At 36.3% G+C, this 27,040-nt stretch overlaps 2 protein-coding genes across 2 annotated transcripts; one reads left to right on the forward strand and one right to left on the reverse strand.

Moving 5' to 3' along the window:
- Positions 1–354: 354 nt before the first annotated feature.
- LOC135693531 (putative N-acetylated-alpha-linked acidic dipeptidase) lies at positions 355–26,421 on the forward strand. The gene is made up of 19 exons (XM_065212053.2): positions 355–503; positions 1,823–1,891; positions 3,361–3,472; positions 6,780–7,065; positions 7,909–8,031; positions 9,046–9,223; positions 9,799–9,892; positions 10,343–10,417; positions 10,696–10,781; positions 11,499–11,618; positions 12,068–12,150; positions 12,733–12,796; positions 14,209–14,276; positions 14,774–14,856; positions 17,790–17,880; positions 19,586–19,841; positions 21,600–21,681; positions 22,929–23,021; positions 23,186–26,421. Exons 1-19 carry the CDS (start codon positions 494–496, stop codon positions 23,373–23,375), a joined length of 2,163 nt encoding a protein of 720 aa, XP_065068125.2. The 5' UTR covers positions 355–493; the 3' UTR covers positions 23,376–26,421.
- Positions 25,882–27,040, reverse strand: LOC135693537 (heme-binding protein 1). The gene is made up of 2 exons (XM_065212065.2): positions 26,773–27,040; positions 25,882–26,446 (listed from the first exon to the last, which is right to left on the reverse strand). The coding sequence occupies exons 1-2, from the start codon at positions 27,038–27,040 to the stop codon at positions 26,019–26,021; spliced, it is 696 nt and encodes a 231-aa protein (XP_065068137.1). The 3' UTR covers positions 25,882–26,018.

Here is a 27,040-nt window from a genome sequence, read left to right on the forward strand (position 1 = left end):
GTTGGAAAATTCTCATCTTCTTGTAAACTATGGTTGCTTGTAACAAGGCATATTCAAGCTAGAGGATTCAGAACACTGGAGAGAAGAATATTGCATGCTCTTCTAGTAAAATCTGTTCTACGTCATTAGTAATATGTAATCGATGTAAAACTGGTCTGGATTCAGCTCGGATGTGACTCACCGGTTACAAGGTCGAAATTGATACGTATAGAATAGGTATCGGCGATCTCAACGAATAAGCAACAGTTTGCCTGATTTCTGGTGTTGAAGATATAATTACCAAGTAATGATGCATGTGATTCGAATAAAGAGTGCCACATGTCGGCATTGTAATATACCAGTGCACTTGAATACCACCCAGTCGTGCCTGGCCGACAATATCTACCCATTGCTGACCTGTTAACTGTGGTATTTGTTTATTGAAATAAATCAAAGTAAACAGAAAACAAATTTAGTGTACGCTATATAAGTACGAAATCAAGTTTCTGACAATATGGGAACAGGTATGTACGAGTACGTGCTCTAGTTATCTTTCCGCTCTATCTAAATCAGAATTAAACATGCTGATAGAATTAACTGATGATCGTTCAAAGAATATATTTAATATGTTGGTGATATATTCATAAAAGACAATACTTGAGCGGACTCACCAATTTTATTCTCCTTAAAATCCTGCTTTATAATGACTGAATCAAAACGTGCTTTGATGTTCCATAGAAACATCACACTTGGAAAGAAATAGCAAAATGCACGTGTTTCGATGATCATTTTTATAAGAAACTCGCTTTAAAAAACGAGTACTTGGTAATTTGAAAAGATGAGAAACTTCATTACTCAAAGAAAAAAATTAAGAAACAATTGAAATTCGAAAAAGGCAAATGATTTTGCAGAAATTTCGCGACGACCTACCGACACTGAATGTTTGAAAATTAAGACACAGAGAATCAATATAAAGTGAACTTCTTGACAGAATGTCACGAGCACTAGATAACAATAAAGACATCGCCTTTCGTATGTGGATAAAGATGCGTTCATTACGAGTCTAAATTGACTTTCTGGAAACATTTTAGCGAATCAGTGTCTAGGAATCAGCCAAACAGAAAGTTTGGAAGGTTGACTTGACACCAACGGTGCAACTAATCAATAAGATCTCAAATAGATAATCACAGGAAGGGAACTACAAACAAAACTTCACAACGAAATATTCTCGCCGGTTTACGCACAATTACAAGGTTTTTAAATTTCCATCAGGGCATCTTGTAAAACTTGAAACGTGCTGGCATATAGAACACTCTTGTGTAACAAAGCCTATGATATCGTCACCGGGGAGCTATTTCGCAACCAGCGAGTCCCTTTTTTAAGAAATTGAGCGATCAGGGTTATTTTCATTTCCCACCTCCCTTGCAGATTGTCATCTTTTGTCCCAAGAAAATCTAAAATTCCTCCTTGGCACGACTCATTCTCAGCTAGTCCAAATCAAATTTTACTGTCCTGTCATACTTAGCTGCTCTCCCCAGTGAATTTGAAAAGCTCGTCAGGCTTTTATAAAGGGGTGTAATCAACAGAAAGCCTTCGTACAGGTTTGTTGAATAAACCTTTTATTGGAATAATAAATGAACTGCTTTAGGCAAACCCCAAATGATTCTGAAACCCCAAAAGAAGTAGCAAGTCCAACATAACATGTCCTTACATTGTTATGTTTCGTTGCGTGAAGCAGTTCCCAGCAGTTCTGTAAATCGAGTTTGAAATACGCAAACCGTTTCAAATGCTTAACAAGATTTAACGTGAGCATATCATAAATAATTTGCCCGATATTTCTTAGCATCTGGCCTATTTCTCGTTCTGAGTCATGCAATTTTGCTGGTCAACAGCCTCTCCACGGAAACGCCAGGTATGTAATAGATTTGACATCAATTTTATCAAAATCTCCTAAATTCAAAGTCTTATGCACTGAAACTTTTTTCAAATTGTTTCAACTTTTCAGGGCACCTCAGCGGTGACTAGAATGGCCTAACGTGCTGCTAAGTGCTTTAAATGCGATTTAGTTCATACGATATATTTTAGTACATAAACAAGTGAAAACTGAAAAATCCAGCAAACTATTTAAAGTCCATCATCATTTTAACAAATGAATACAAACAAACACGGCATTTTTTCTCAAAGTCTAATCCATTCTGTTACGGCATACTCTGATCTAAAAATCAGTCTCCACAAGTTGGCAGTTGTACTATAAAAGATTTTACAAACATCTACGTATTTTGATCTGGCAAATCGAAAATATAAATGCTTTTGAAGCAGCAATTTATGACAACAGATGTTTTGTGACAGCATCTATGTTGCATATTCTGTCCATTTGTTTGTTTCTATAAGAACAGCTTTCAATGCCAATGCCGAAACGGTCTAAAGAAATTTGAGATCCAAAAGGACACCCCTCTTACTATCTGTTAAGCGTGTACAAAATGCACATCTGTGCACTGACTGCTTGGAGTGGCATAACACTTAAAAGTAACCTATGTAATGCACTTATGCCAACCTATGCAACATCTGGTGTAGGACTTTGTGATTGGTATTATTTGGTATTAATTGGTACTTTTTTTGGATTTATGAAAGTTGTCTATCTCCTTTAGGAGTAGTCTCCAGAGAACACTTCCAAAAAGAAAAGTGTCAAAAAGACAATTAAATGACAAACATGTTGCGTAGTCATATATAAAATTTGAATTTTTTGTTGCTTTCTTTCTTGTATTGGTTCAATGACTACAAAGATAGAACATAATATGAATACAATAAATACAAATGCTCCCATAAATATGTGTGGGGAGAACTTTGTGAAATTTCATCATTTCATGATTAATTTTGCTCCATGAGAACAAGCTTGTAACACCAGAAATATGAGCATATAAATCTGCCTTTTGCCGGGGGAATATATAGCGCGGGCAGAGGTTAGACAGTTTGGTGTAAAAATGCAAAGTGTAATCTGTTTAAATTGCATTCGGTACTTAAATTAAAAGCCTAAGCTATTGCTTTTCTCAATATTAGAAGAGTATTTTCATTACATTTCTTTTTTTGCCGCTTGAGAACATCATCATGTGCATCCACAAAAGTGATTGCGTGACTGCGTCTGTAATACAGTATTTCCCCTAATGAACGCCGCCCTCTAATAAACGCCGTCCTCTATTCAACGCTCCATCTAGAATTTGGAGTTTGTAATAAACGCCGCAACGTTTTTAGAGGAAATAGGATATTTAATACTATAGGCCTAGCCCAAAGATTGGATAAATCAAAAATATATTACATGTTCCTTAGGGGCTTTTAAGTCTTCAACTGTTAACTGTTGACTATATTTTATCATTAATCTTGCAGAGCAAACTGGAAATTTGCTTGGAAAAAAGGTGGATGAAGAAAAACAACGATTCAATTATCACGATGACGTTCTTGAGGTACTTAACCCCAAGATGATCAGGAAGTACCTAAAGTGAGCCTATTTTCTAGCCTTTTCTATACATGTAAATGTCTCCGAAGACCATGTACATATTCTGTGGCTTTGCTAAATAGTGATTGGCTAGATTTTGCAGTTTGTTTCTTTGTAAGAAATGTTAAGAGGCTTTATGGCAGATATTTTATCTGCATAATAAGTACAAAATCTTAATGAAAACATTAGATTTTACCATTGGTTCTGTGGAGGGGGACTCGGCAACCTTTTTTAAAATTCACAATAATGTTAAGGAACTATATACCGTTCTCAAACAAAACATCAACATATTACAGAACTCCAAGGCATGCAAAGTGGTCTTCCCTGACGTACCTGTACTTAGCTAACGCAGACCTAAAGACCTCCGGAGTATACTGGTTTGTGCCAGAAAAAAAAGTGGCACACCCAGTAATCCCAGAGGCACTTACAAATGCCACTCGCGATGTAACTGCATAACATGCCAACACATCACAGACAAACTACTACATTTAATTTTACTAGCACTGGCAAAAACTACGACATAGAACAATGCCTGGACTGCAACTCTAATAATGTTTAATTAACGGAAACAAGAAATGCCAATACATCGGACAAACAAGCAGACGATTGAAAGAAAGATTTAACGAACACAGACGAGACATTATCAGCAAAAAGTAGACAAGTCTGGTGTTGCAGAACACTTTTGCGGCATACTGGAAAAACCGGACCCTATGACCCCAGGACCCCTATGACCCCTATGACCCCTAGGACCATTAACTATGAAAAACAAAAAAGGACCCTTAACTACTACATGATTTGCGGCTCCCCCAGAGCCATGCTTTTTAATGCTATCATATTGACAGCTTTGGAAGCATTCCGACTTTGGCTCAAACATTTAACATTGTCATTGGTCCGTTAGGATTGGTGTGTGCGTCATGAGTTGAAAGGCATGGCTCTTGGGGAGCCGCAAATCATGTAGTAGTTAAGCGTCCTTTTTTGTTCTTCGTTGTTAATGGTCCTAGGGGTCATAGGGGTCCTGGGGTCATAGGGTCTGGTTTTTCCAGTATGCCCACTTTTGCAGCCCAGAACATACCATCAATGACCTTACAATAACACAATCACAGCAACTTAACGACAAACGAGAGTGTGTTCGACGAGCTAAAGAGCAATACCTCATTGGGTTGGCAAACACTCTCACACCAAACGGCATGAACCGAACCACTGACCGTTAATCTTACAGCAACACACCATCATCATCGCCACTTTTTCTACTACAATTTTTTTTATAAGAACCAGTAAATTTAAGTTCAGGCTGACTGTTCTTAATTTTGTCGAAAATCTGAGGCTGGATTGTTCTTAATTTGTTCTTAAATTAAGAGGGTGTAAGCAGTGATATCGCTCTAAGGGGGTGTTCAGGCCTCATTTTCGAACAAAGTGAGTGAGACAGCCTTCATTTGCTGACAAATTTGAATATCCACCGAAAAGCCCCCACACATCGCCAAAATCTTCGATTTTGAGAAAAAACGTTGTTCAAAATTGCATTTTGCAGAAGCTCAGCCTCAGCTTGTTCTTAATTTGTTCTTCACTTTTGACCAGTTTTGAGGCTCGTGTTCTTATAAAATTATTCTTACAAAAAAAGAGTTTACCTATACATTACTATTTTACAATCATTATCATTACTCTCTACATTCCCCATTGTCACTATCATCACCATTATTTAATACTTTCATAACTTTTTATTGTTATCACCACTACCCACCCTCATTACACTTTCATTTCACCACAATCACCCACACTCTCGCACTCGCCATCCTTCCCTCTTTCACACCTATTACCTATTCCTCTCCGCTGCGCTGCATTCAAGCCATTCCACATCAACCAATCCGACACCACCATCGCCTCTTTGAAATTTGTAAATTTTTAGTTGGTTTACTTTTGCTCTGATGAAGCCCCGTATGCCGGGGCAAAATATTAGCCATCACTGGTTTGTGTGTTTGTTGTTGTTATTCTCGTCGCGTTGCTGTGTTCCTTATACACTACTATCATTTTAGGACAGCATCCATGGGTTTTAGTAATTAATTTGTAATCTAGCAGCACCGTTGGCCGTGTTTTGCAGACTTCCATAAACTGGCCTAAAAGGGATTGATGTTATACATTGTACTTTAACTATCTTTGCTGATTGCCAAAGGGCTCTCTAGCTTGTCAACTCTATTGTCGAAAATCACCTTTCTTGTTTACGTTCTTTAATATTTTTGATTAGTGAGAAATTAATGGAAAGACTGATTTGAAGTATCCAAATTGTTGAAAGCTTTTCCAAAAACTACAGTTATTACTTTCTTGTCTTCTGGAGACAAGATATTTTTAAACATGATCTAAAATATATCGCTTTTAACGCAGAAACTTATAAAATGTAATTTGTTATTGTTTTGATTGTTTTTTTACAACCAAACAATTCTACACAAAAGACCCGTTCCGAACTAGGAGAATTCATAATTTTTTATTTTAGTCTCACAATTTTTCCATGTTTTTTGGAAACACTCCTGCTCCCCTAGGATATTTTTTTACTAAATACATTCTTGGTACCGCTTTGTTCTTATTATCCGAAATTGTTTAGAGTATAAACGTAGGGTAAAGTTGAAAATTTATATCCAGGGTTGGATCGAAAGTAACGTGAGATGAAGATAGACGCGATTGATTGGTTCTTTTGCTTTTTACCAACCAGCGACCGCGACGATTTATCCAAAACTAAATCGGGTCCTGAATTTGATCAAATCAAGGAAATTCTTCTGGAGAAATTTTGCCAGAGGTTTCACGGTACACTGAACCTTAAACCAAACTGACGCCAGTGTATGAGTTCATCATGCCATCGATTAATTTTGATGTTCCCGATACATATTTACTCAAAGACTGCAAATAACAGATACTATTAGGATTCAGGGGCGTCGCCAAAGGGCTCGTGTGGTACCCCCCCCCCCCCCCCAACATCTTGTTCGTCGGCACATTAAGGATTTTTGCCGGGCAAAATGGAATTTTTGTGCTCATTCTGTAACCTTTTTGCAACAATTGTAACATATTAACATTTCTGAGTAGTTGAACTTTCAGAGTATGCCACTGAGTATAAACTTTGACACAGACACGCATAACAGCAGCATGTAAGAGTATTTATCTCTTAACCACACCCTTAAAGAGTGAGACACATCCTATTTCTTCGGCAAAAATCGCCTCTTCACCCCTCCAAACAATTTTCTTGGCTTCGCCCCTGTTAGCATTGGTCTAACTAGCATTGGAATTATGTTCTGCGGTGACCAGTACAATTTTCATTGCTTTGAAGATTCCTAACGAGTATGCCATCAACTGCCGGTTTGAAAGAAGCGAAAATTCAAGCTGAATGGACCAAAAAGATGTGGCAAGACTTTGGATTTGACAAAGTGAAGAGATACGATTATGATGTGCTCTTATCTCTTCCAAAGAAACCTGGAACAATTTCTTTGTATGACAAAGAGGGGGACAGAGTGAAAAAATTCGAAATAGACAGAGAGCCTCTTTTAAACGGAGATCCAAAGGACCCAAGAACTGTTTTGCCTTTTAATGCATATTCACCAGGGGGAACAGTTGAGGTGAGCTCTTTACACATTTTCTATAAATCTGATGTCATGATTTATGTGGATAGAATACTCCTTTTTTGCGTAGTAAAATTAATCGATTTTGACTTCACCTTAGCCGTCTTTCTTGCAATATATATAAAATTCTCAGCACAACTAGTGCTGAGATCACAATACCCACTGTTTGGCCGATCTAGGGACATTTCCTTTCTATCGACTAACTTAACTGGTAAAACCTTAACAATCCTGACCATACCCTTCAAATCTGAAAAAATACACTCTCTGAAGTTTTAGACCAAAACTAAGACATAAAATACTCAAAGTTTACCTTTTTGCAAAGACTTGTCAACTGAGTACACTTATTTCGAGAGGATGACAGCAAGCATTTTGGTGACAAATTCGTGACTTTTTATTGCAAACATTTTGCATATTGAAAGCATGTTCTTATAATGCTATGTTATATCCAAATTTATGAAAAAATACATTGTTTATAGATTTTTTCGGAAAATCTAAACTTCTCTAACTCTCTTATTAATTTTCCTATCTATGCCACTGTATGCTAGTGCATTCATATTACCAACTTTACTGTCCCGCTATTATCTCATAAATAAGTTGCATTAAAACTTAAAATCCAGTTTATGTGTTCTATAATTCAGGGCATCAATAATCAAGAAATCTCGAAACATAAACTGAAATATCATGACTAGCTTATCTTAAATAATTGCTAAGGCCATTAAGATTGTGAATGAATAAAGATAAAAGTGTTTTATTTCCAAAACTTGCCGGTAAATGTTTTTTAGCGTCCATCGGATGAATCTTAAGCGTCCATAATGAAAATTTTTCAACTTTTTGTACTAGGGTCCATTGGTTTATGTCAATTATGGCCGCGAAGAGGACTATGGCCTACTTGAGAAAATGGGAATAAGTGTGAGCGGAGCTATTGTAATCATGCGGTATTCGAAAGTCTCACGATCCTCCAAGGTAAAAACATTCAGCATTATGTAGTGTTAGGTATAGAAGATGTTATTTGTTATCATTCTATGCTACCTGGCTATTCACATTTATTAACTAGGTGAAACAATGTTGAATTATTTGTATCCTGCAAGAAAAATCGGAGCAAGAGGTAACAAAGCTTTTCTACCGAAACAAAGTGGCTAATGCATATAAGGAAAAATGCTAGACTTTATAATGAGATCGTGTGCGGCTTCTAGTTTTTTGTTTTCTACTTTGTTTTCTACAAAAATGAATTGCATCTATCTGTTAAATCCAACTGAGAAATTTATTTTTACTATCGTTATAACATGCTTGATGTAAAAAAAAATAGTTTCAAACTTGATTCAAACAAACATGATGCATTATACAGTTTCAAAATATATCTAGTGGCATTTTGAAAACGAGCATATCTAAAGAAAACCTTTAATAAAAGATAGATTTCGATACATTACAAAATACTTTTGCTAGATATCTTTGAAAATACATATGCGGGTATTTGTTTTGGTGTGTAGAAGAAAGTCATTCTAAGTTGCAACTCCGAGTTTCACGCGAAATGCGATCATCAGGAAACTTTCTCATTATTTCAAGTCCACCAATTAATGTTTAACCAAATCATGAAATTTCTTAGGAGGTTTTCTTCTTTTAGAGATGGTCCCATTGCTATACAAAAATAGTCAACTTTTCTGACTGAAAACCAGTTGCAAAATCAAGCTAGGCCCAGGTCACTGATTCTGAACTTGGTGCCAGCAGTGTAGATAAATTTTCATCTGTTCTATTGGTTCCCGCTGTTGCTTAGTTTTTACTGACACTGTTTACTTACGAGTCCTGGTTCATTGTATTTGTAATAATCTACAGATTTATCCATATAAAATTTTCGCCTTATTTATTCCTTATATTTAGCGAAATGGTTTGGGGCAAGGTCCCCGCCCCTGCCTCTTCTAGGACGTGCCATGTAAAATACCTGTCTGATGAGATATGTCAGTTTTTGCACCTATTTTCAAGGTGGAAAGAGCTCAACAGCGAGGTGCTCTCGGTGCGATCCTGTATTCGGACCCTGTGGACTGGAGTCCGTTCAAGGCGTTTTACCCTAAAGGTTGGGAATTGCCCGGAACCGGATTGCAGATCGGAACTATCATTAGGTATCAAGGGGATGTCTTGTCAGAAGAGTATCCCTCTAAAGGTACAGTTTGCTGTTTTTATTTAAGTAGATGCTGCATTTAGCGAGAATATAATAAAGATAACTGCATGGTCAGAACTATACACTGTTAGGTGTAAAGAGCATGACAGCAGTAAAAATTTTAGATGAACATTTCTGCTTTGGCAAAAATACTTATAATATTAATATAGTTTAGTATGTTTAGGAGTGGAAAATTCTTATAAAGCACTTCATGTGGAAAAATGGGTGACGTTCTAACAGCTTGATTCTTATCCTACTTTTAGTACTTGTCTTAGTTCGAGCCTCGGAACCTCTGATTTGATTACATTTTTTGGTGGGGAATATTGGCATCCATAAGTTGAACAGACCTGCTATGCACATCAAAGTTACTTGTAGCTCTGTTTACACAGCATTGTGCAGCCTGCGACAGACAGTTAAACAGCCATCTTCAATACTCTGTAATTATCTATCTTAACTCATTAAACTATAATTCTATGTTCAATTTTTCGCAAACCTTTGAAATGGCCATTCATCCTCACGTCTTGTCATTTAGTATATCTAACAAAATGAGCCTATACCATGATTCTTATAATTTGCAGAGGGCTACTTCCGTATGAACGTTTCAAAAGCGACAGTTTTGCCAAAGATCCCCTCGCAACCAATTCCTTTCAACTATGCAAAAAAGATTCTTGGGTATGTTGAATTTTACGTAAAACTATAAGCAAACATTTAGTTTTTCCCTGCTAAACCAAGATTTTCTCTTCAAGCTTGCTGAGCATTTCTAATGCCTTTTTGGTGGGAACAAGAAGAAAGATGGAGCACAAGATGACGTCATTACAACTGAGATAGTTGCGGAAATTTTTGTTATAACATTTTGGGGTTCCTCTCAACTTGATGCGTACTCTTAAAGATTTTGCTTCGGCATTTTTTATGACTTTGAAAACATACAAAATGTTATTAGCATCCTGATACCATAGATAGTACTATGCAATATGACTGAAGCACCTTTCAAACATTCACAATATTGATTCTGTCTCTAAGCAAATAACCTGCCTTAAAACTCTTTGCAGGCTTTAAACACTTTATTGGAAAAAACAGTTTAAAATTTTCTTTCAAAGTGACCTTCTTTAAAATCTTTATTAGGGAAATGGATGGGGTTGCTGCCCCTAAAGAATGGCAAGGATCATTTGACTTCAAATACAACATAAACGGAACAAAGTGAGTTTCACTAAGTAGTTTCCATGTAACGATAACAGTTCTAAAGGATCCGTAACACAAGGACCCTTTTCAAGACAAAATAACTTCATACCATAACTCGTAAGTTTTGTTGTTTGTGTTATTATTGTAATCATCATCTTAGCTTTTCTCGTTTCTACTTGCAGATGGCCTCCATATTTTTCCCCATCTTTTTCCTCCATATGCTTTTATGATTTACAAACCATTTTTCCTCAAAACCCTTCAGATTAACTAAGCTCACCTAAATTTCCTTGTTTCAGGAGAGTAAGACTAAGTGTTCACACAAAACTTGTAACAAAACCAGTTTTCAATGTATGCGGAAAAATTTATGGAAATGTTGAGCCTGGTATAGTTTTTTTGATATTTCATCTCATTGCTCATTGCTTCTTTGTTGTCAAGCATTATTGCTTTCGAATATTGTTATGGTAACACATAATGATAGTTAACATATGTCACTACAATACTCGTAACGGCATGATACGTATTATCAAAATAAACACTTATTGCCAATTTAAAGAAAAAGCTTTCCATCAACGTATCAACAGCAACCTATTATTTCAACCCATTGTAAAAAAGGAAATCATTATTTCTATACCGTAAATCCTCGAATTGCTGCCCCCCCCCCCTCAAAAAGCCCTCCCTTCGAATAAGCCCCCACTCTAAAACTACAAACTGTCTATAATCCCCTTCCTCGAATAAGCCCCAACTGCTACCGTATATTTTCGAATTGGACCCCTAAGTTTGACGGTTTTTGCCATCTGAGGTTGCCTATGGCGTTTTATTGAATAACCACGACAAATTCGTACTTTTGGTAGTAATTAATTAAATGCTCATAAAGAAATTTCTACTAAAATAAACAAGTTCTCTTAATAATATTTTCTTATTGTCTACAATAATTTCATAAGCCTTCCCCCTCGTATAAGCCTCCCTCTCGAATAAGCCCCCGTCCAAAAATATCAAAAATAAATAAGCCCTCAGGGGGCTAATTAGAGGTAATATGTCTAGATAGAACGCTGGAGCAACCTCATGATTGGAACATTAATTAAAAACTGTTCTGTTGCAGACCGTCTGGTCATTCTGGGAAATCACAGGGATTCATGGAATTTCGGTGCTGCTGATGCCACAAGCGGTAGCGCTGCACTGATGGAAATTGGAAGGGCCTTTGGTGATTTGCTGAAAAGAGGTCATTCATATGTTTTAACGGAATGTTTCAGACGTATATAGAATTGACTTATTAATTACTTCTAAATTTTACTGCTGCATTTAGCAGCCCCTGGAACCTACCTCAGGCCTGAGATGTAATATAAATCTCAAAACTGAACCTTATGCCTGGAAAGCTTGTTTTCAAGCAAAACAGAATTACTTCATGTAAGCGTCATTTTTGATATGCTTAGCTATCAGCTAGAAAATTAGCTTTTCAATAGATATGTATTCCAGTCTCAAAGAAACACCTTCTGCTAAATCTAGTTAGCTTGTATCTGGATCAACATTTAATGTAAGGTATGTTATTATACTTGAAGTATCGAAAACTACTAACATGTTGCAGCTGAGTTAGCATGTTGTTGCAGCATGTTGCAGCAAAATGTTGCAGCATGTTGCAAGTATTATTCAGCTGAATTACTATTCATATAGGTTGGCGGCCACGAAGAACCATCATGCTTTGCAGTTGGGATGCTGAAGAATACGGTCTGATGGGATCATGGGAGTGGGTAGAGGTAATTGAAAACTTATACATGTGTATTGCATGTCCCCTAAATCAAGCTCGCTCTAATTCCTTCTTATTTCGTTAAATAGGTAAGACTTTGACATAGCTTTTTGCCGACAGCCATATGGTGACGGGCATTCTGACAGATTTAAATATTTTTTGTTTGTTCTTTTGCTTTTTCGATCAAATGGCAGAAAAGGCAGCTTTAAGCATGATTATCTCTTTTCCATATTATTTTAAACATTCCATCATGAAAATTAAGAGTCTTTCTGGGACAAAACTCTCTAAGTGCTAGGTTTTTGCGATAATTCTTTAAAAATTTCAAGCTAACCTGTATGTTCTTTCTGTGCACATATGCCAAATAGGTTAGTGTACATTCCATGTACCTAGGCCCGAATACCTTTGGCGTAAAGTTATCTCCCGTATCAGCTTAGTGGCTTACGTGTTTTCGGCCCAATGTTCTGATGTCTACGTACGATGCCATGCCGACCTTGCTGATGCTATGGTTAAACATCGGGATAGGGTTTAAATGGAAAACATTCTAGCCTCTAGGGATACGATACTGGTGTTGATATGGCCTGACTATTTTTAGGATCACGCGAAAATGATCAAAGAAAGAGCAATTGCCTATCTGAACGTAGATATTGCTGTTGAAGGTATGTTACGATTTTTATATTTCATAAAGAGATGTTTACATCTTTTGTTTATTGCAAAATTTTCGAATGGCACAAATATACCTCTGTCTATGAATCGGCAGGGTGATTGTCGAAAGCGAAATCCCTATTTCTACACCCAGTCATGAAATATACAACCAGCAATCCAGTACCGTATCCTGGCCCACGTAGCTATAGAAAGGGTGGCATTCTATGCTAATAGTTGAGGGCGATTTGTAGGCTAAAAAAGAAAACCAATATGAGGTACAAATCAGTGGTGGCGCCAGAAATCTTCCAACAGAGGGGCTGGAGCTTCCGACAGGGGGGCGAAAATGACTAAAATAAGCAGTTTTTGTACGATATTTTGTCAAATTTGCTCTGACAATAACCTAAAATTTCATCCGATGGGGGGGGGGGCTAGATGCTTCCGACGGAGGGGCTGTAGGCCCCCTTGGCCCTCCCCTGGCGCCACCACTGGTACAAATAGGTACATTACCCCTGTTTTTAAATTGAGGGGGATACTTGCCCCTTGTGCTTCAAGCTCGTAAGTTCATGCAATGTTCCCAGCCCTTTTTTACAAAGAATGAGCTTCTTGCAAGAGCTTTTAATTTGCTCATGCACCCTATACTGCTCAACTTGCTTGAAAGCCCCAGCCGTCAGAAGCAGTCGGTCAAAGTCCTTTACATATATATTTAGATTAGCAAGTTTGTGAAATACAGCAAGTCCTCTATAAAGTCTTCGAGAAACCAGAAGGAATTTAATCATAAAAAGAAATAGATTTTATCAAGGACTAGTTCTTTTTGTAAAACCCCTAATTAGAGTGTACTGGGTGGTGGGGTGGGGGGGATTGCTCATTTAGGGCTAGAGGCTAATTTTACAAAAAGTGTTCTATAAAGGGTATCTGAATTGCCGGATTTAGTTGAATTTTGGTCTCTGTACAACTCTTTGGTGATAACATGCTTCTTACGCTGGTTAGTAGGATCCTTGAATAAGAACGATAGGATCCGGATCTGACTAATCAAATAATTTGGGCAACGTTTCGTCTAGTAAATAGCGTCTTTTTATAAAATTTCTGATTCTTAAAATATAGGGAAAACCTTATTTACATTCATTGAAAGACAAAGACATGTGTTATTTCAACTATCAGCCTGTTGTAGACACAGAAGGTCTTGAAATAGCCATGGTACAAGTTACAAAGAGCAAAATAATGAATTGAAAGTCTGTAGAAGTGAACATCAATTAAAGAGCAACATTTCACATTACATAAAAAATTTGTTTGAATCTTTTTTATAGCATTTGAAAATGCTTCTTGTTTGAGAGTTGGAGAATTTCTCTAAGCGATTACTTGACTTGATTGTACGCGTAAATTTGGGAATGAGGTAGTTCATTTACTGAATCCTATTTCTTCTTGATAGGAAATTACACTGTACGATTCAAAACCACACCTCAAATGGAAGATGCCTTTTTTGACGTCACCAAACAGGTATTAAGTATTCTTTTACACGATTTATAATTTTCTCACATATTTTTTTAATCAAAACGCGTAGCCTGCCAAAATTGCGAATCTTTATTAATCTATTCAAATTTTGAAATACGCTTGCTCTTTCGCTTTTACTGGGATAAAAATCAATTTCACGTAACTGCTCTACTTAAACTTTCTCTGCAACTATGCCTTCAATGCTTTGCCTTCTATGCCTTCTATGCTTTCTCTGCCACAATATTTTTAAACTCGTTGATTTTATGGATTGTAACCTAGGAACTGCGTCCTTTGAATATTCACGAAACATAAGCATATGTAATATCTGTAGATTACGTCAATATGATAGGAAGAGAAGAGTTATCTGTATCCGTCTTGCCAATGCTATTTTACTCTAACAGTTAAATAGCAAGTGCCCTCCGAGAAACCATACTTCCGTGTTTCTTAAAGAAGCATAGCTCTTAGACCTTAATTTTATCTAACCAACTATTCTGACATTACAGCTTCCTGCACCAGACAGTGAACTTGACTTGTATGCAGACTGGACAAAGAAACTTCCAAGTTTTACTAATCCTTCCGAACCCAAGTAAGTTGATTCAATCTTCTTTAGCTCTGTAACGTGTACAAGTACTTCACGTCAAGATACATTTGCTTAGGCCCCAAGGCCTTAGAGCAGAGGAATAACACTTTTATGGACTCAAGCTTGATCTTAATCGTTCAATGCCAAAACATTACTAAATTAAATTATAGAATTACTGGATAAAGGCGTCAAGACAACAAATTGACTCCACGCCACGCCAATGACACAATCACACGCAAAAGAGAAAACCACATCGCCAAGATAACACGTAACATTCTTATGCCGAAAGAAAAAGCATAATAAAAATATGATAGTGATAGAATGACATAAAATCTATGAAAAAGCCTTACACATTTTGCTTTGAGATAAGTAATAAAGTCAACCTATCTTAGTTCTGAAATTCATCAACTAATGTGGAATATTCATTGGCCTATAGCCTATATGTTGCTTCGACGCATAGGGATGCCTGTGGATATCAACCGGACACATAACCTTTTCCTTTAAGGCCGTGATTTCAGGCACTTAATTGTTTGTATGGTATTTGGTAAATTTTGCTAAGAAAATTCTGATTTGCTTGGAGGTTAGGCATAAGAGGAAGGGATGGCTCATTATCAAGTGTGCTTTAATAAGTAGGGGTGCTAATAGCTAATGGAGTTTCATCAAGTTTAAATATTGAATATATAGATCGCAAAAATAATTAGAATTTTTATTCAACGACTTCCGCTAATGAACGAGAGGGATTGGAATACGAACCAGAAGGTCATTATAAACATTTTAAAAAGTAACCTGGGTCCCTGAAAACAATTGCTGTACTATTATTGCTAATGGTGGCAGAAAAGGGAAGTCTATATGAGATCTTGAACATTCTTAAAGATTTTATAACAAGTCTTCAATATTAAATGACGGTGCGCAAAACCACAAATAATCGGACAAAGGATCAGTATGGAATATCAACCATTGAAGCATTTAAGACAATCAAGGATTGTTTCGTGTCTTCCTCTTAACTTTTCTTCCTAGAATTAGATGTTGGAATCTTGTGATCTTTCCTGGGAAAAAGAACAGTCTTTTACTTAGCATCGTTTTCCTTATTCCTTATTAAGTCTCATAATGAAAATTGAAATTCATATCTGAGAAAATCATTCTCATAAAAATTTAGCTCAAACATGATCAGGTATCTTGGTCCAGAGATCCAAGAAAGCATTTTCTTCGTTATTGTTCTACTGATTGTTTAATGTTGACAGCCATCGATTAGAAAGAGATTGGGAAACACTTCAAATTAACTTCAAACTATGTTTGAAAGCTATGGTTTGGCAAATGAGCACGAGAATGAAATCATCCCGCGCAAAAAATCAGTTCTAATTTTTATATTTCACGTCGATTTTGTGGTAATTTTATCAATTGCTGATTGTATCGTATGGGTGGTACTGTAGGATGCGATGTTACGGCTTTTCCATTCTACTGTAACACTTTGTATAACCAAAGAGACAATTTTTCTGTTGATTTTGTAGTATAGGGCAGGATATTCTGTGAGGTGACAATCACACAATCATATCTTTTCTATGCAATCATTTCTAGCCCTAAAATACTCTGATACATTCTCTATATTTGAAAAAGCTACCCTTTCTTAATTAATACATTTAAGCGTTCATTGATTTTTTTCATACTATCTGCTGAACCTATTTATTGCAGATTTGTTTTTATGATAGCAAGATAGCTTCTGTCTGGGCAGAATTGCTTTATTTTTTTAATAATTTGATCTCGATTGTTCTCAATTTTGCATAGCTACAAAAACAGAACGACATGACACTGTTAGTGGCACCGCTAATTTGATGATAAAATTTTCTAACGTAGAGAGTAATTTTCTTTTATTCTTTATATGTGGCTGGACTTGTTTTTACGTACCCCGGTTACCAGTCTCCATCATATAGTCACAGAAATAGTTACTGAAATTTTTTTGAGCGGGGAGCAATTTGCCACCGTAGCTGTTTATAATACTTTATCTTCGGATTCATGAGGCTCTGGCACCTAGGTTAGTTGTGTTGGTATACAAAAGTGTATACCGTAAATCCTTGAAAAAGCCCCTTGAGGTCTTATTTCTTTTGATGTTTTTGGATGGTGGTTATTTGAGGGGGGCAAATAAAATTATAGTAGACATCAAGAAGACATCATTAAAAGACCTCGTATATTTTAGTAGGAGTTTCTTTATTAACATTGAATTAGTAAATACCAAAAGTAAAAATTTTTGTGGAATTCAGTAAAATACCAAGGGCAACCTCTGATGACAACAATCAACAAATCGAGGGGGCCAATTCGAGAATTTACGGTACTAGTAGGGGTTTATTCGAGGGAAGGTTATTGAAAATCTGTAGCTCAAGCAATGATGGGGGCAATTCGAGGGGGGATTTCTCGAGGGAAGGGGGGCAATACGAGAATTTACGGTAGTCGATGATAACAGTCTGTTTTGATTTCGCCCCAGTTGCTTGAAGCTCAAATTTATATTTGTTCCATTAGGTATATGTACGCAATCACAATGCCAAAAGCGAAACTTGGGATTTTAGCAACACCTTTAAATTGCTTTGATTTATTGTCCATGCCTGAGCAGATATGAGTAGGAAATACAAATACATTTTTCTTTTTTTATTAGTATTTGCCACTCATTTCTGCTTAGGATTTTTTGTCATATGGATTTTTCCTTCGAGATTTTTTATTCGTTAGTAGATTTCTTGAATAGGATTTCTTGCTATTTTCTACAAATCTCTGAATTTTTGTAAAGATTTTAAGAACCAAATCTCATAACCTTTACAGTGCATATAATCAATTTTTCAAGCTTTTGCAGTACAGAGTTATCATTCTTCGTTTTTTCCAAGATTTTTTAAATTGATTATCAATCTCTTAAAGAGATACTCTGAATAAAAACCAGTCTATATTCTGTTTTACAGCGTCACGGTTGTACAGACTGGAAGTGACTACAAGCCATTCATGCAAATGCTGGGAGTGCCATGCTTGGATATTCGATACCTCTATGATAAGGTAAGCACGCTTGCCCAGCCAACCTATTTGTCATGAAACTTGCCACAAGCAGGAGAGTAGTGCTAAAGGGCTCAGGGAGCTCAGGGGGCTCAGGGGGCCCAGGGGGCCCAGGGGGCCCAGGGGGCCCAGGGGGCCCAAGGGGTCAGAGTCTCCTTGTTAAAACAGGAAATTGGCAAATTTCTACTTTTGCTATTGTTTTTGGCATTTGTGTAAGAGCCCCTTGATGTTTTGATAGCACTACACAAATGGCCACAAGCCCTTGCTTTTGAATGACTTTATCAATTTTAGACGAAGCTGCGACAACAAAAAAGGGATTTCGATTTCCCTGCTCATTAAATAGATTTGGTGCGTTTGAAGCTCAATAGTGGCTTGGAAGGAAGATGGGTCATTTTTAGCTAGCATGGTGAAATCACATCTTTATCTAAAAGGCATTGCACATCTCAGGCTAAAATCTTGTTTCTCAGTAATCTCTGAATAAATTCTCTGAATTGTTTCTCTTCGTATGGTATTTTGTTGTTTCTGTTCGTATAAATGACAGTTTCAAATGTTTGTTCAAGCAGATGACTTTAAAATGCACGTAATCTTTATAAAATTAAGCATGAAAGTAATTAAGCTTGCAAAGAATTTCTGATATTTCCAATCTTTTTTCCGATAAATGCCAATTTTCTCATAGAAACAGCCTTCTCGTCCCTTCTCGGGAAAACCCCTCAACCAAATTGATAACAAACGTAAACCAACCTAAACAGTCTTTTCCATAAAATTTAAATTCAAGTATCTTCACAAAAGATACTTATAAGTACAAACTCCCGCACTTTACGATAGTTTCAAAATGCTTGGAACTCAAAAAGAGTGTTCATATTCCCGCGCAATTCAAAAAATACCTCGTTTTTCATACATTTTCTTGCCAGGTCTATAGAAACGCGGGGGACAAGCGGTTAGCATAATATAGGTAACTAACTAAAGTAGAATGTTGAATCTTAAGATTAGCGTGTAAGCAAAAGGCTTGTCACAGGTATGTCGGGGCGACGACTTGAAACGTTGATTAATTCGTTGATTTGGTATTTTCTTCAAAAAAACTCGAAAACTATCTAGTCTAGGACACTAGGAAATAGGCAATAAGAGCATACTGTATTACAGCAAATAGGATCAGTGCTGGGTATAGAACACGTTTTTAAAGGGAGATATACATTACAAAAAGTACATGAATTGTTGCTTTAGGTCTTTTATAAGGACATATGTACGAGAGGGAACTAGAAGCATGTACCATAAAAATTTGACAAAATGCCCCTTTTCATAGAAGTTCCCTCTTTAGATGTCTTACCGGTGTGCCCTCCGTGAAATAACGCTTTTTGTTACCTCCAGCTTATAAATGTTTCCTTGGCTTTAATTTCTTACTAAACTTAGGATTTACTTAAGAGAATATTTGGAAGTTGAACTGTGCGTGCATCATGTTGATATGTACAACTTAACTTTTATCCTGATTTTTCTTTGTTGTTCAAGAGCTCGGGAGACCATAAGGATCATAAAAAAGATTTCATAACCATTGAAATAAGAAAATTGTGTTTTATTAAACGGAACAGTCCCTTGATTAAATGAATATAAATTAAGAAAAACAGCTTTTAGATTATTGTATTTTCTTTGGTTCTATATGCAAAGATTTAGTGCATTACCTCTTTTGACAGATGACAGTATTGTTTGACTTTAGGTAAAAATGACAGCCGATCAATATTCTTCCTACCATTCCATTCACGATAACTTCCATTTGATGTCAACTTGGATCGATCCAGACTTCAAATACCATTTGGCAGTGGCAAGAATGTGGGCAAAAATGGCCTTAAAGCTAGCTGATGCAACAGTTCTACCTTTCAATCTCCACCGTTATGCAAAAAAAATTTTAGAATTTGCTAAATTTTTCAAGAAGTCACACGCATCAATTACGGATCCCCATGGAATCAATTTTGGTATGAGTTGAAAACTTTCTGGTTTTGTTTTGGCAAAAAGCTATTTTCTGCATAAAAATTTCTGCTAATTTGTTCACAATTTGCCGAATACGTATTTGGAGGTATCTCAGGGGCGCCGGAGCCACAGGCTGCACTAGGGCAGCGGGGACAGCTGCCCCCGTTGCCCTACAATCCTTGCCAAAAATAACTGGAACGCCTTCCCATTGCAGGATGCAAATAAACAAAGCAAGTCTAAAACCACCTTACCAAAATATCAATGCCGCTTAAAAAATTTCGACCCCTCCCCCCGTACAATGTTGATTTATTTTCTCAATACTTTCATACAGCTTTCAGCGAATAAATTTTTACCTTCAGGACCAAAATAGCCCAATTGAACAACATTGTAATGGGGGGTAGGGCAGGATTTTTTTTAAAAAGGTATCAGCTTTGGGCACGTGTTCCAACAATTTTTGCAAGGATTGTAGTTGGTGCGGGGGCGACAAGGGGGCAGCAAGTGCCTTTTTAAAGAAATTGATTTCCGAGTTATATTAAATCATATCAATATTTAGATGATAATAAGATCAACGTTTCAAGTGTCTCTTTATAACTATATGCACGAGGAAAGTCAATATTTTCCATGTTGATGAAGACTGAAAATCAATTTGAAACACGATGAAAAAATTATTGTTAATCGTTTCTCTTTAACCTTCACGAGCAAGCTGAGGAGATTTCAGTCTCTCTCTAGCTCGCCTTTGTTCCATAGATGAGTCATATAATCTCTTGTTAGGTCTAAAGCAAATGAGTAAAAAACAGAGCATTTTGACGATTGCAGCTAATAGGTCGTCTTTTTGTTTGAAGATTTAACGCCAAAACTTTTCGGCACAAATCTGAAGAATGCATATATGGCCCCTACATGTTTCACAACAAATCCTTTTTCATCTATAATTTTACTTCTTGAATATATTAGATTTATGCCACTTCATCGTTGCACTTTCTTTTCTTTTGTAACACGCATGCACACGCATCTCGGTACGTAGGGAACAGCGGTAACATTTGGAAATCAATTTCTATTTCCCAATGACTTCACCTTTTTCAATTCAAACAAATCTTTTTTGGCAATGGTTAACAGATTGGTCGGTGTTATTGCGGCTTTCGACTGCATAATTGTTACATCACTTTTACGGGGGCTTCCGATTATAGTTATGCAATATGGATATAAACAAATTTATGTGTCTTACTACTATTGAATTTCACGTTATGCAATTCTATATGACTATTTTAGTCAAATAGCGGTCTTTGTTGTATGAATAAGAATCATTTTGCCACGTAGAGAAGAATCTGCCTGGTCATGCTTGTCCTTGTACGTCACGTTGCAAAAACAGTCGTTAACTTATAAGAATATATTTTAGAAGATCACAGAGTAACGATTTGCTAAAACATGCCCCGACACAATGACACGTAGAAACATACCCAGATATAAAAATGAAAAGTTTGAGGAAACAACAACGTTGTTTTAAATTTGTCTATCCAGTAAAAAAAACTCAGAACAGATTTTATCAGCTTATAATCCGTGCTACTAAAAATGACATGCGAATCTGCTATGAAGTGCAGGCACCGCGGAGCGTTAAGAAAAGTTCTAATAAACGATTAATAGTATGTAGATTTGGAAATTAATGTTAAAATAAGAACAATATTAAGAACATCCCTCCCTCAAATTATGCAAAATACTAGAATATTGATAAAGAACATTTGCATTGAAATATCAAACTATCTTTGTAGATCTTCTTATAAAAAAAGTCAAGCAGCTTGTTAGTGCAACAAAGGACTTCCACAAACGTCTTGATAACCTGGATACCTCAGAGTAAGTCTGTAGCATGAATGTTTATAGTCTTGACGTCATTGTCTCGATTTTATATACTGTCACGATATATGGTTTTATGTTTCATGTAACCAAGAGCTGTGCTCTACACAAGAGAAATGGCGGGAATGGGGATCACGAGTTCCGATTCAATGCACGTGATGGTAATTCCCTTCTGTAGAAAATAGGGACGAAAACCCTCGAGTATCGTATTTTCTCTTTGAAATGCCACCTTATAAAAATGCCAGCGGTAAAAATAGACCTGTGGTGTTTGCACTTATTTTCTTTTAAAGAAACTCGCTATAAGAAACTCACTAAAAGAAACAAGTACTGAGCAATCTGAAAAAAATTAAGAAACTTCAATACTCGATGCGAAAAAAACCAAACTATTGGAATGTGAAAAAGTCCAGAATTTAAGTAAATTTGTGAAATTTTATCATCATAATTGGTTGGCTGGCAAAAAATTTGAGACTCAGAGACTAAAAATACACTTCCCTCATATATGTACAGCATAAGAACTACCCTGGGTACCCGACTCACTATGTAATATAATAGAGAGTTTGGTCTAATGCGCCCCATTCTTGTTCTGGTGAACTTATTTGAAAGAACTTTACACCAGAGCTACGTTTATTGTTTCGCTGTGACCTTTGAACGTACAGAAATCTGTACACTCGCTCCTGATTGGTTAATATCAGCACACCCGAACGAGAATGGGGCGCACTAGACCAGAAATAAGAATGCAGGGTACCCAGGGTACCCAGGGTTCATAAGAACGGAAGCGAATATCTTTGAAAACAATAGAAAAATTGACGATTTGCAGCGACGAAAATCCTTCAAGCATATTTTTTGGGAAATTTCTTAGCGTGAAAAATTGAAAGTAGGGAGTCAGTGTCAAAATTAATGACGTCAAGTTTAAGAAAGTCTTAAGAAAAAACGAGTATTGAAATTTCCACAGCGTCAAGAAATTGTTATACTCAACTTCGATATTTGTTTCTTTCAACAAATAAGTGTAGATGCGGTTTGCGTGGATACAACGGAGAGAGAGACAAGAGCACACCTTAGTTCATCATTCGAGTCTCATCCGAGCTAATTGAGATGATTGAATGTAACAATTAATGAACTGTCTGAAAGCTATATTTAATCACATGATCATTATAACAATCATAATCGCTACTGGTGCCAATCTTTTAGCTGCCCAATAAAGGGCATTTTTACGAAATTGCCATGCTAAATAGATGTTGCTATTGCAGTGCTATGAAACTTCGAATTTACAACGACCAGCTGATGAACTTTGAGAGAATGTTTCTGCATGATCCTGGTCACCATGGAAACAAACATGTCAGGTTAGTTGGAAAATAGCGAACTGTTTTTATTTCAATTTGGCTTTAAATTGAATCTAATTTGAAACAACGTTTTGTCTTGGTTTGCTATCAGTCAATACTAGTATGATAATATTTGGTTTGTAGATTTGTATTGCAGTAGTGAATCTTTTCTTTATCTTTACTAGACACATGATTCTTGGAACAACTGCCTTCTATATTGTTGGTAGCAACAAATTTCCAGGCTTGAAAGAATCAATTTACAGGGCATACAAAGGGATTGACCCTGATTGGGACGGTGTCAACATCCAGTTGTCCATACTGATGTCAAAGATAGACCAGGCTGTTCGTCATGTCCAGGATGTCACAAAAGTTTAACGCTTGTATTTAAACGGCTCGTGTGGTGTTATCGCTTAAAAAAAGTTTCTGGAGGCTGAGCAAGAAAATCATTTGTCTTGAATCTTTGGTTGTTTTGAAAAGACATATGTAAACAAAGACCTGGTCCGGTAGAAAAGTTTACAGCATGCTTTGTTAGCAGTCAATGTTTTGAAGTTTGAAGCAAAGGACATGTTGAAATATGTTCAGGATTATTTATTTTATGATAGCCAAACACCTCCAGACCATTCTTTCAAATTTATCAGTAAGATGAGGTTTCTGAATACAACAACTCCTATTGACTCTTTTCAAAACGCTATCTTGTTGTGCTTTTTTTAAAGATTTATTGAAATTACGAAATGTTTGCTATTACATTATTTTATGAGAATACAGCTTGTAAGAAAACCGATATTCGATTTGTCATATTTAAATCGACAAACAGAATAGTAGATTTCCTAAGAATGTCATTTTCGATAAAGGGGCGCGACATGAATCTATGCATTGGGTGGGAAAGGGCACGATGTTTTGTATTAGAACCTATAAAGTGAATCAAAAAGAATTTGGAATAGTCACAAAGATCTGCCTCGATGATCTAAAGCATAAAGAGGAATCTCGAGAAGAATAGAGAACTGTTTATCTGGCTTTGGCAATGGGTAGACAAATTTTAATGTCTCTTGATGTCTCTTGATAGGAAAAAAATTGGACATTGAAAAGTTTGCAAGAAAATGTTTTGTGACCACAACCGATGGGAAATTCACGCTTGCATATATCGGAGGAGCTTTCCATAAAAATATATATACTCCCTGTCATTTTCAAGTAAAATATTTTTCAGGATTTGAAATTTGCATGTCAGTAGCACAAACCAGCATTTTATGCTAAACAGTCATAGCATTTCGAAAGTAAATTAGCTGCAGAGGCAAGTCTTTGTTTATATAAAGAGGGGGGAAATACCCTATTTATTAAAGCAATGGACAGTCACCGGGGCTGGGGTAAACTTTTCACTGAAAAAATAAACCGAATCAAGCAATAAATATGAAGAATTTTGTCTTATCTTGAAAGTAATTGCAGTTCCAGTATATTTGTGCTGGGTTGTAGAGTACTCGTGATTTGTGTCGAGATTCTACGTATATCCTCACTGGAAACGAGGCTTCAATTTTATCGTTTTGGCGCGCAAGTTTGCTGATGTTGACAGATTGTTCATTAAACCATGCACCCAAAACACAGAAGGTGAAACTGATTTCAAGCCATGAAAAGTTGGTCACTATGTAGTTAGCTGCTGATGGATTCAGACGTCTTATTGCCGGAACGGGGCACAGTTAAACATTAAAACAATAAATATGTTATTGACATAGCCAAAGAAAAACCTTTAAACATGAAAATCAAGTAACTAGAAGATTTTTCAAACAGGCAAGCAGTAGCAGTCAATAGGTATTGATTTTGTTGCTTATAACATTTCAAATTACGGTTTCTGTGATCTTTTAATTAAAATGAGTAATTGATTATCGAAATCACTTTATATAAATTTATATTTTGCAGTTGCATTAGGTTCAGTCACCTTTAACGACTGGTGCTAAATGGTGATTTAGACCTTGCCCTCCTAAACGTTTCTACCCCAACTCAAGAGTCTCAGCCAGGGTCGCCGGAACGTTTGATTTACCTTGTCATTTGTTTTGCATTTTTCTTCTTTCCTGTTGTGCATCATGAGCACAACACGTGTTGCAAGTGTTCTTTGGCTAAATTGTTGAATGACTATCAGAATTTTGAACAAGATCAAACTTTTTCAGGGCAAAGCAAGCCTTCTTTATCACACTAAGGAAAATGTGCGATCAATTTCACTTTGATTAATAATGTTTTAGAAATATTGAAATAATTGTTTAAGGAAGAGCATGTACACCTAATGAGAGTTGTATCTAATATAGGACTATTCATTCATGCAATCAGTGACATTTGGTATCCACCTCTGGGCCCTTGTAATAGCCCCCTGTCAAGCACTGATATCAACCAGAATTACTTGAAAATAAGTTGCAAGCTATAATCAGTGATCAATGACTACCTCACAGGAATGCGGGGAGGACACATCCTCAAGTTCTTGACATGGTTTATTTTGTTTAAAATTTGATGAGAAAATACTTGGGTAGGAGTATTATTTGGGAAAGTCCTTTTGTTATGAAATACTATGATTTTGAATCTCCATATTTACAACTGAAAGTTTGCCCTTTAGTGATTCTTGTTTGAAAGACTGACATTTGTTGTTGGTGAAAGGCTATCTTCTACAATATAAATGGTATAGACTAAAATATTATATTTCACCCTTAAGCCTTATGAATCGGGCTCCCTCTGCCTATGATTGGTTTTTTGCATTTTGGCATTTAAGTAACATATAGTTTCACATAAAATTCTGCGACACGGATATTTTAACATCTTGCCATTGAAATTAAAATCAGCCAAACTCCCATAAATTGATCAAATTTAAAAAAGTAAGAATTCAGCCAAATAAAGTATTGTCAAATGTACAAAAAGTAAATCACAAAACTTTTATTAACTTTTAAAGGTGAAACTTCTGTTCATACTATATTCTTACAAAAGTATTTTTAAAAAATAATCCAGTTTCATTAACTTTTTCAAGGAAAAACTTCAATTCATGTCTTATTTTCTTAAAAGCATGACTTCATTGTGTCTCCTGAAGAATGTAGTAGGCTTGTTGTAACCTGCATATATGTATGTTCCGCTTTGATATGTGTCCTGCAATCCATCTTCTTTGAGAGCTTTCACAAGCATTTCAACATGTTTCTCTACCTGAGAATACAGTATGGTATAGCCACCAAAAGAGTGAACATATGCACAAAACTTGTTTGACTCTACAATCACATTTGGGTTTGTAGGGCTGGGTGGCTTGGTCTGAAACTTTCTTGGAATGTAGAAACTCATTTTCAATTTAAAGGATGTGCCATCATCCTTTATTTGCTGCAGAACTGGGACCGTCATGTTAATTTTTGCACCCAAGCTGTTTGCTCCATCAATGTATGAAAACAACTGTTTAAACATTTTTCTGCCACCTCCAAAAAGTGTAGCACCTTCAAAAAGTAAGATAGTAAATTTACACTGTTTTGAATGTAAAGCAAATGTCTATTGTTGTAATAAAAAAGAAAAACTTTTTTACATAGAACATTTCAAGAATGGTCTATTTTTATATCATATCAGAAGAACTAAGTTTTAAACTGCATTGCACATCCCAAGCCATCCTAATAGCTGGCCATATAACCTCGTGGGTAAGATTTTCCCTAGATCTTGCATCACTTTGGTATGAAAAGTATAAAATAGAGTAAATAGACAGACATTTGTGTTTTGTTTCATCAATCAACAGGGGCTGTTGACCATTTCATAGAACTAGCTTGCTTACCTCTTGAGAGACTGTGGTCACTTTTAACTGACACCCAATGGGCATTTTCATAGCACCTCAATTCATACTTTGGCTTTTTAAACTTCACAGTGTATGTTGGGCATTCATATTTTCCGCAAATAGAATCCAATAGCTTTTCATCTTTAAAGCCTTCCAAAAGCTTGTTTGCAGTATTTAATATGTTGCCCAAAATGTTTTTGCTGATTCCAAATATGTCTCCTTTGACCAAAGCTAGCGAGGCCAGTAAAGTGAAAAAGATCAATCTCAT

This window comes from Rhopilema esculentum, chromosome 11, assembly GCF_057945365.1.
Source record: "Rhopilema esculentum isolate cy_ngs chromosome 11, ASM5794536v1, whole genome shotgun sequence".
Taxonomy (NCBI): Eukaryota; Metazoa; Cnidaria; class Scyphozoa; order Rhizostomeae; family Rhizostomatidae; genus Rhopilema; species Rhopilema esculentum.

Excerpts from the sequence above, each read along its gene's own strand:
- LOC135693531 (XM_065212053.2), top strand. Across the intron at positions 3,473-6,779 it reads ATGATCAGGAAGTACCTAAA|ATTCCTAACGAGTATGCCAT; the intron begins GTGAGCCTATTT and ends ATTGCTTTGAAG. Across the intron at positions 10,418-10,695 it reads TACAACATAAACGGAACAAA|GAGAGTAAGACTAAGTGTTC; the intron begins GTGAGTTTCACT and ends TCCTTGTTTCAG.
- LOC135693537 (XM_065212065.2), bottom strand. The coding sequence starts at position 27,040 with ATGAGATTGATCTTTTTCACTTTACTGGCCTCGCTAGCTTTGGTCAAA. Across the intron at positions 26,447-26,772 it reads TGACCACAGTCTCTCAAGAG|GTGCTACACTTTTTGGAGGT; the intron begins GTAAGCAAGCTA and ends TACTTTTTGAAG.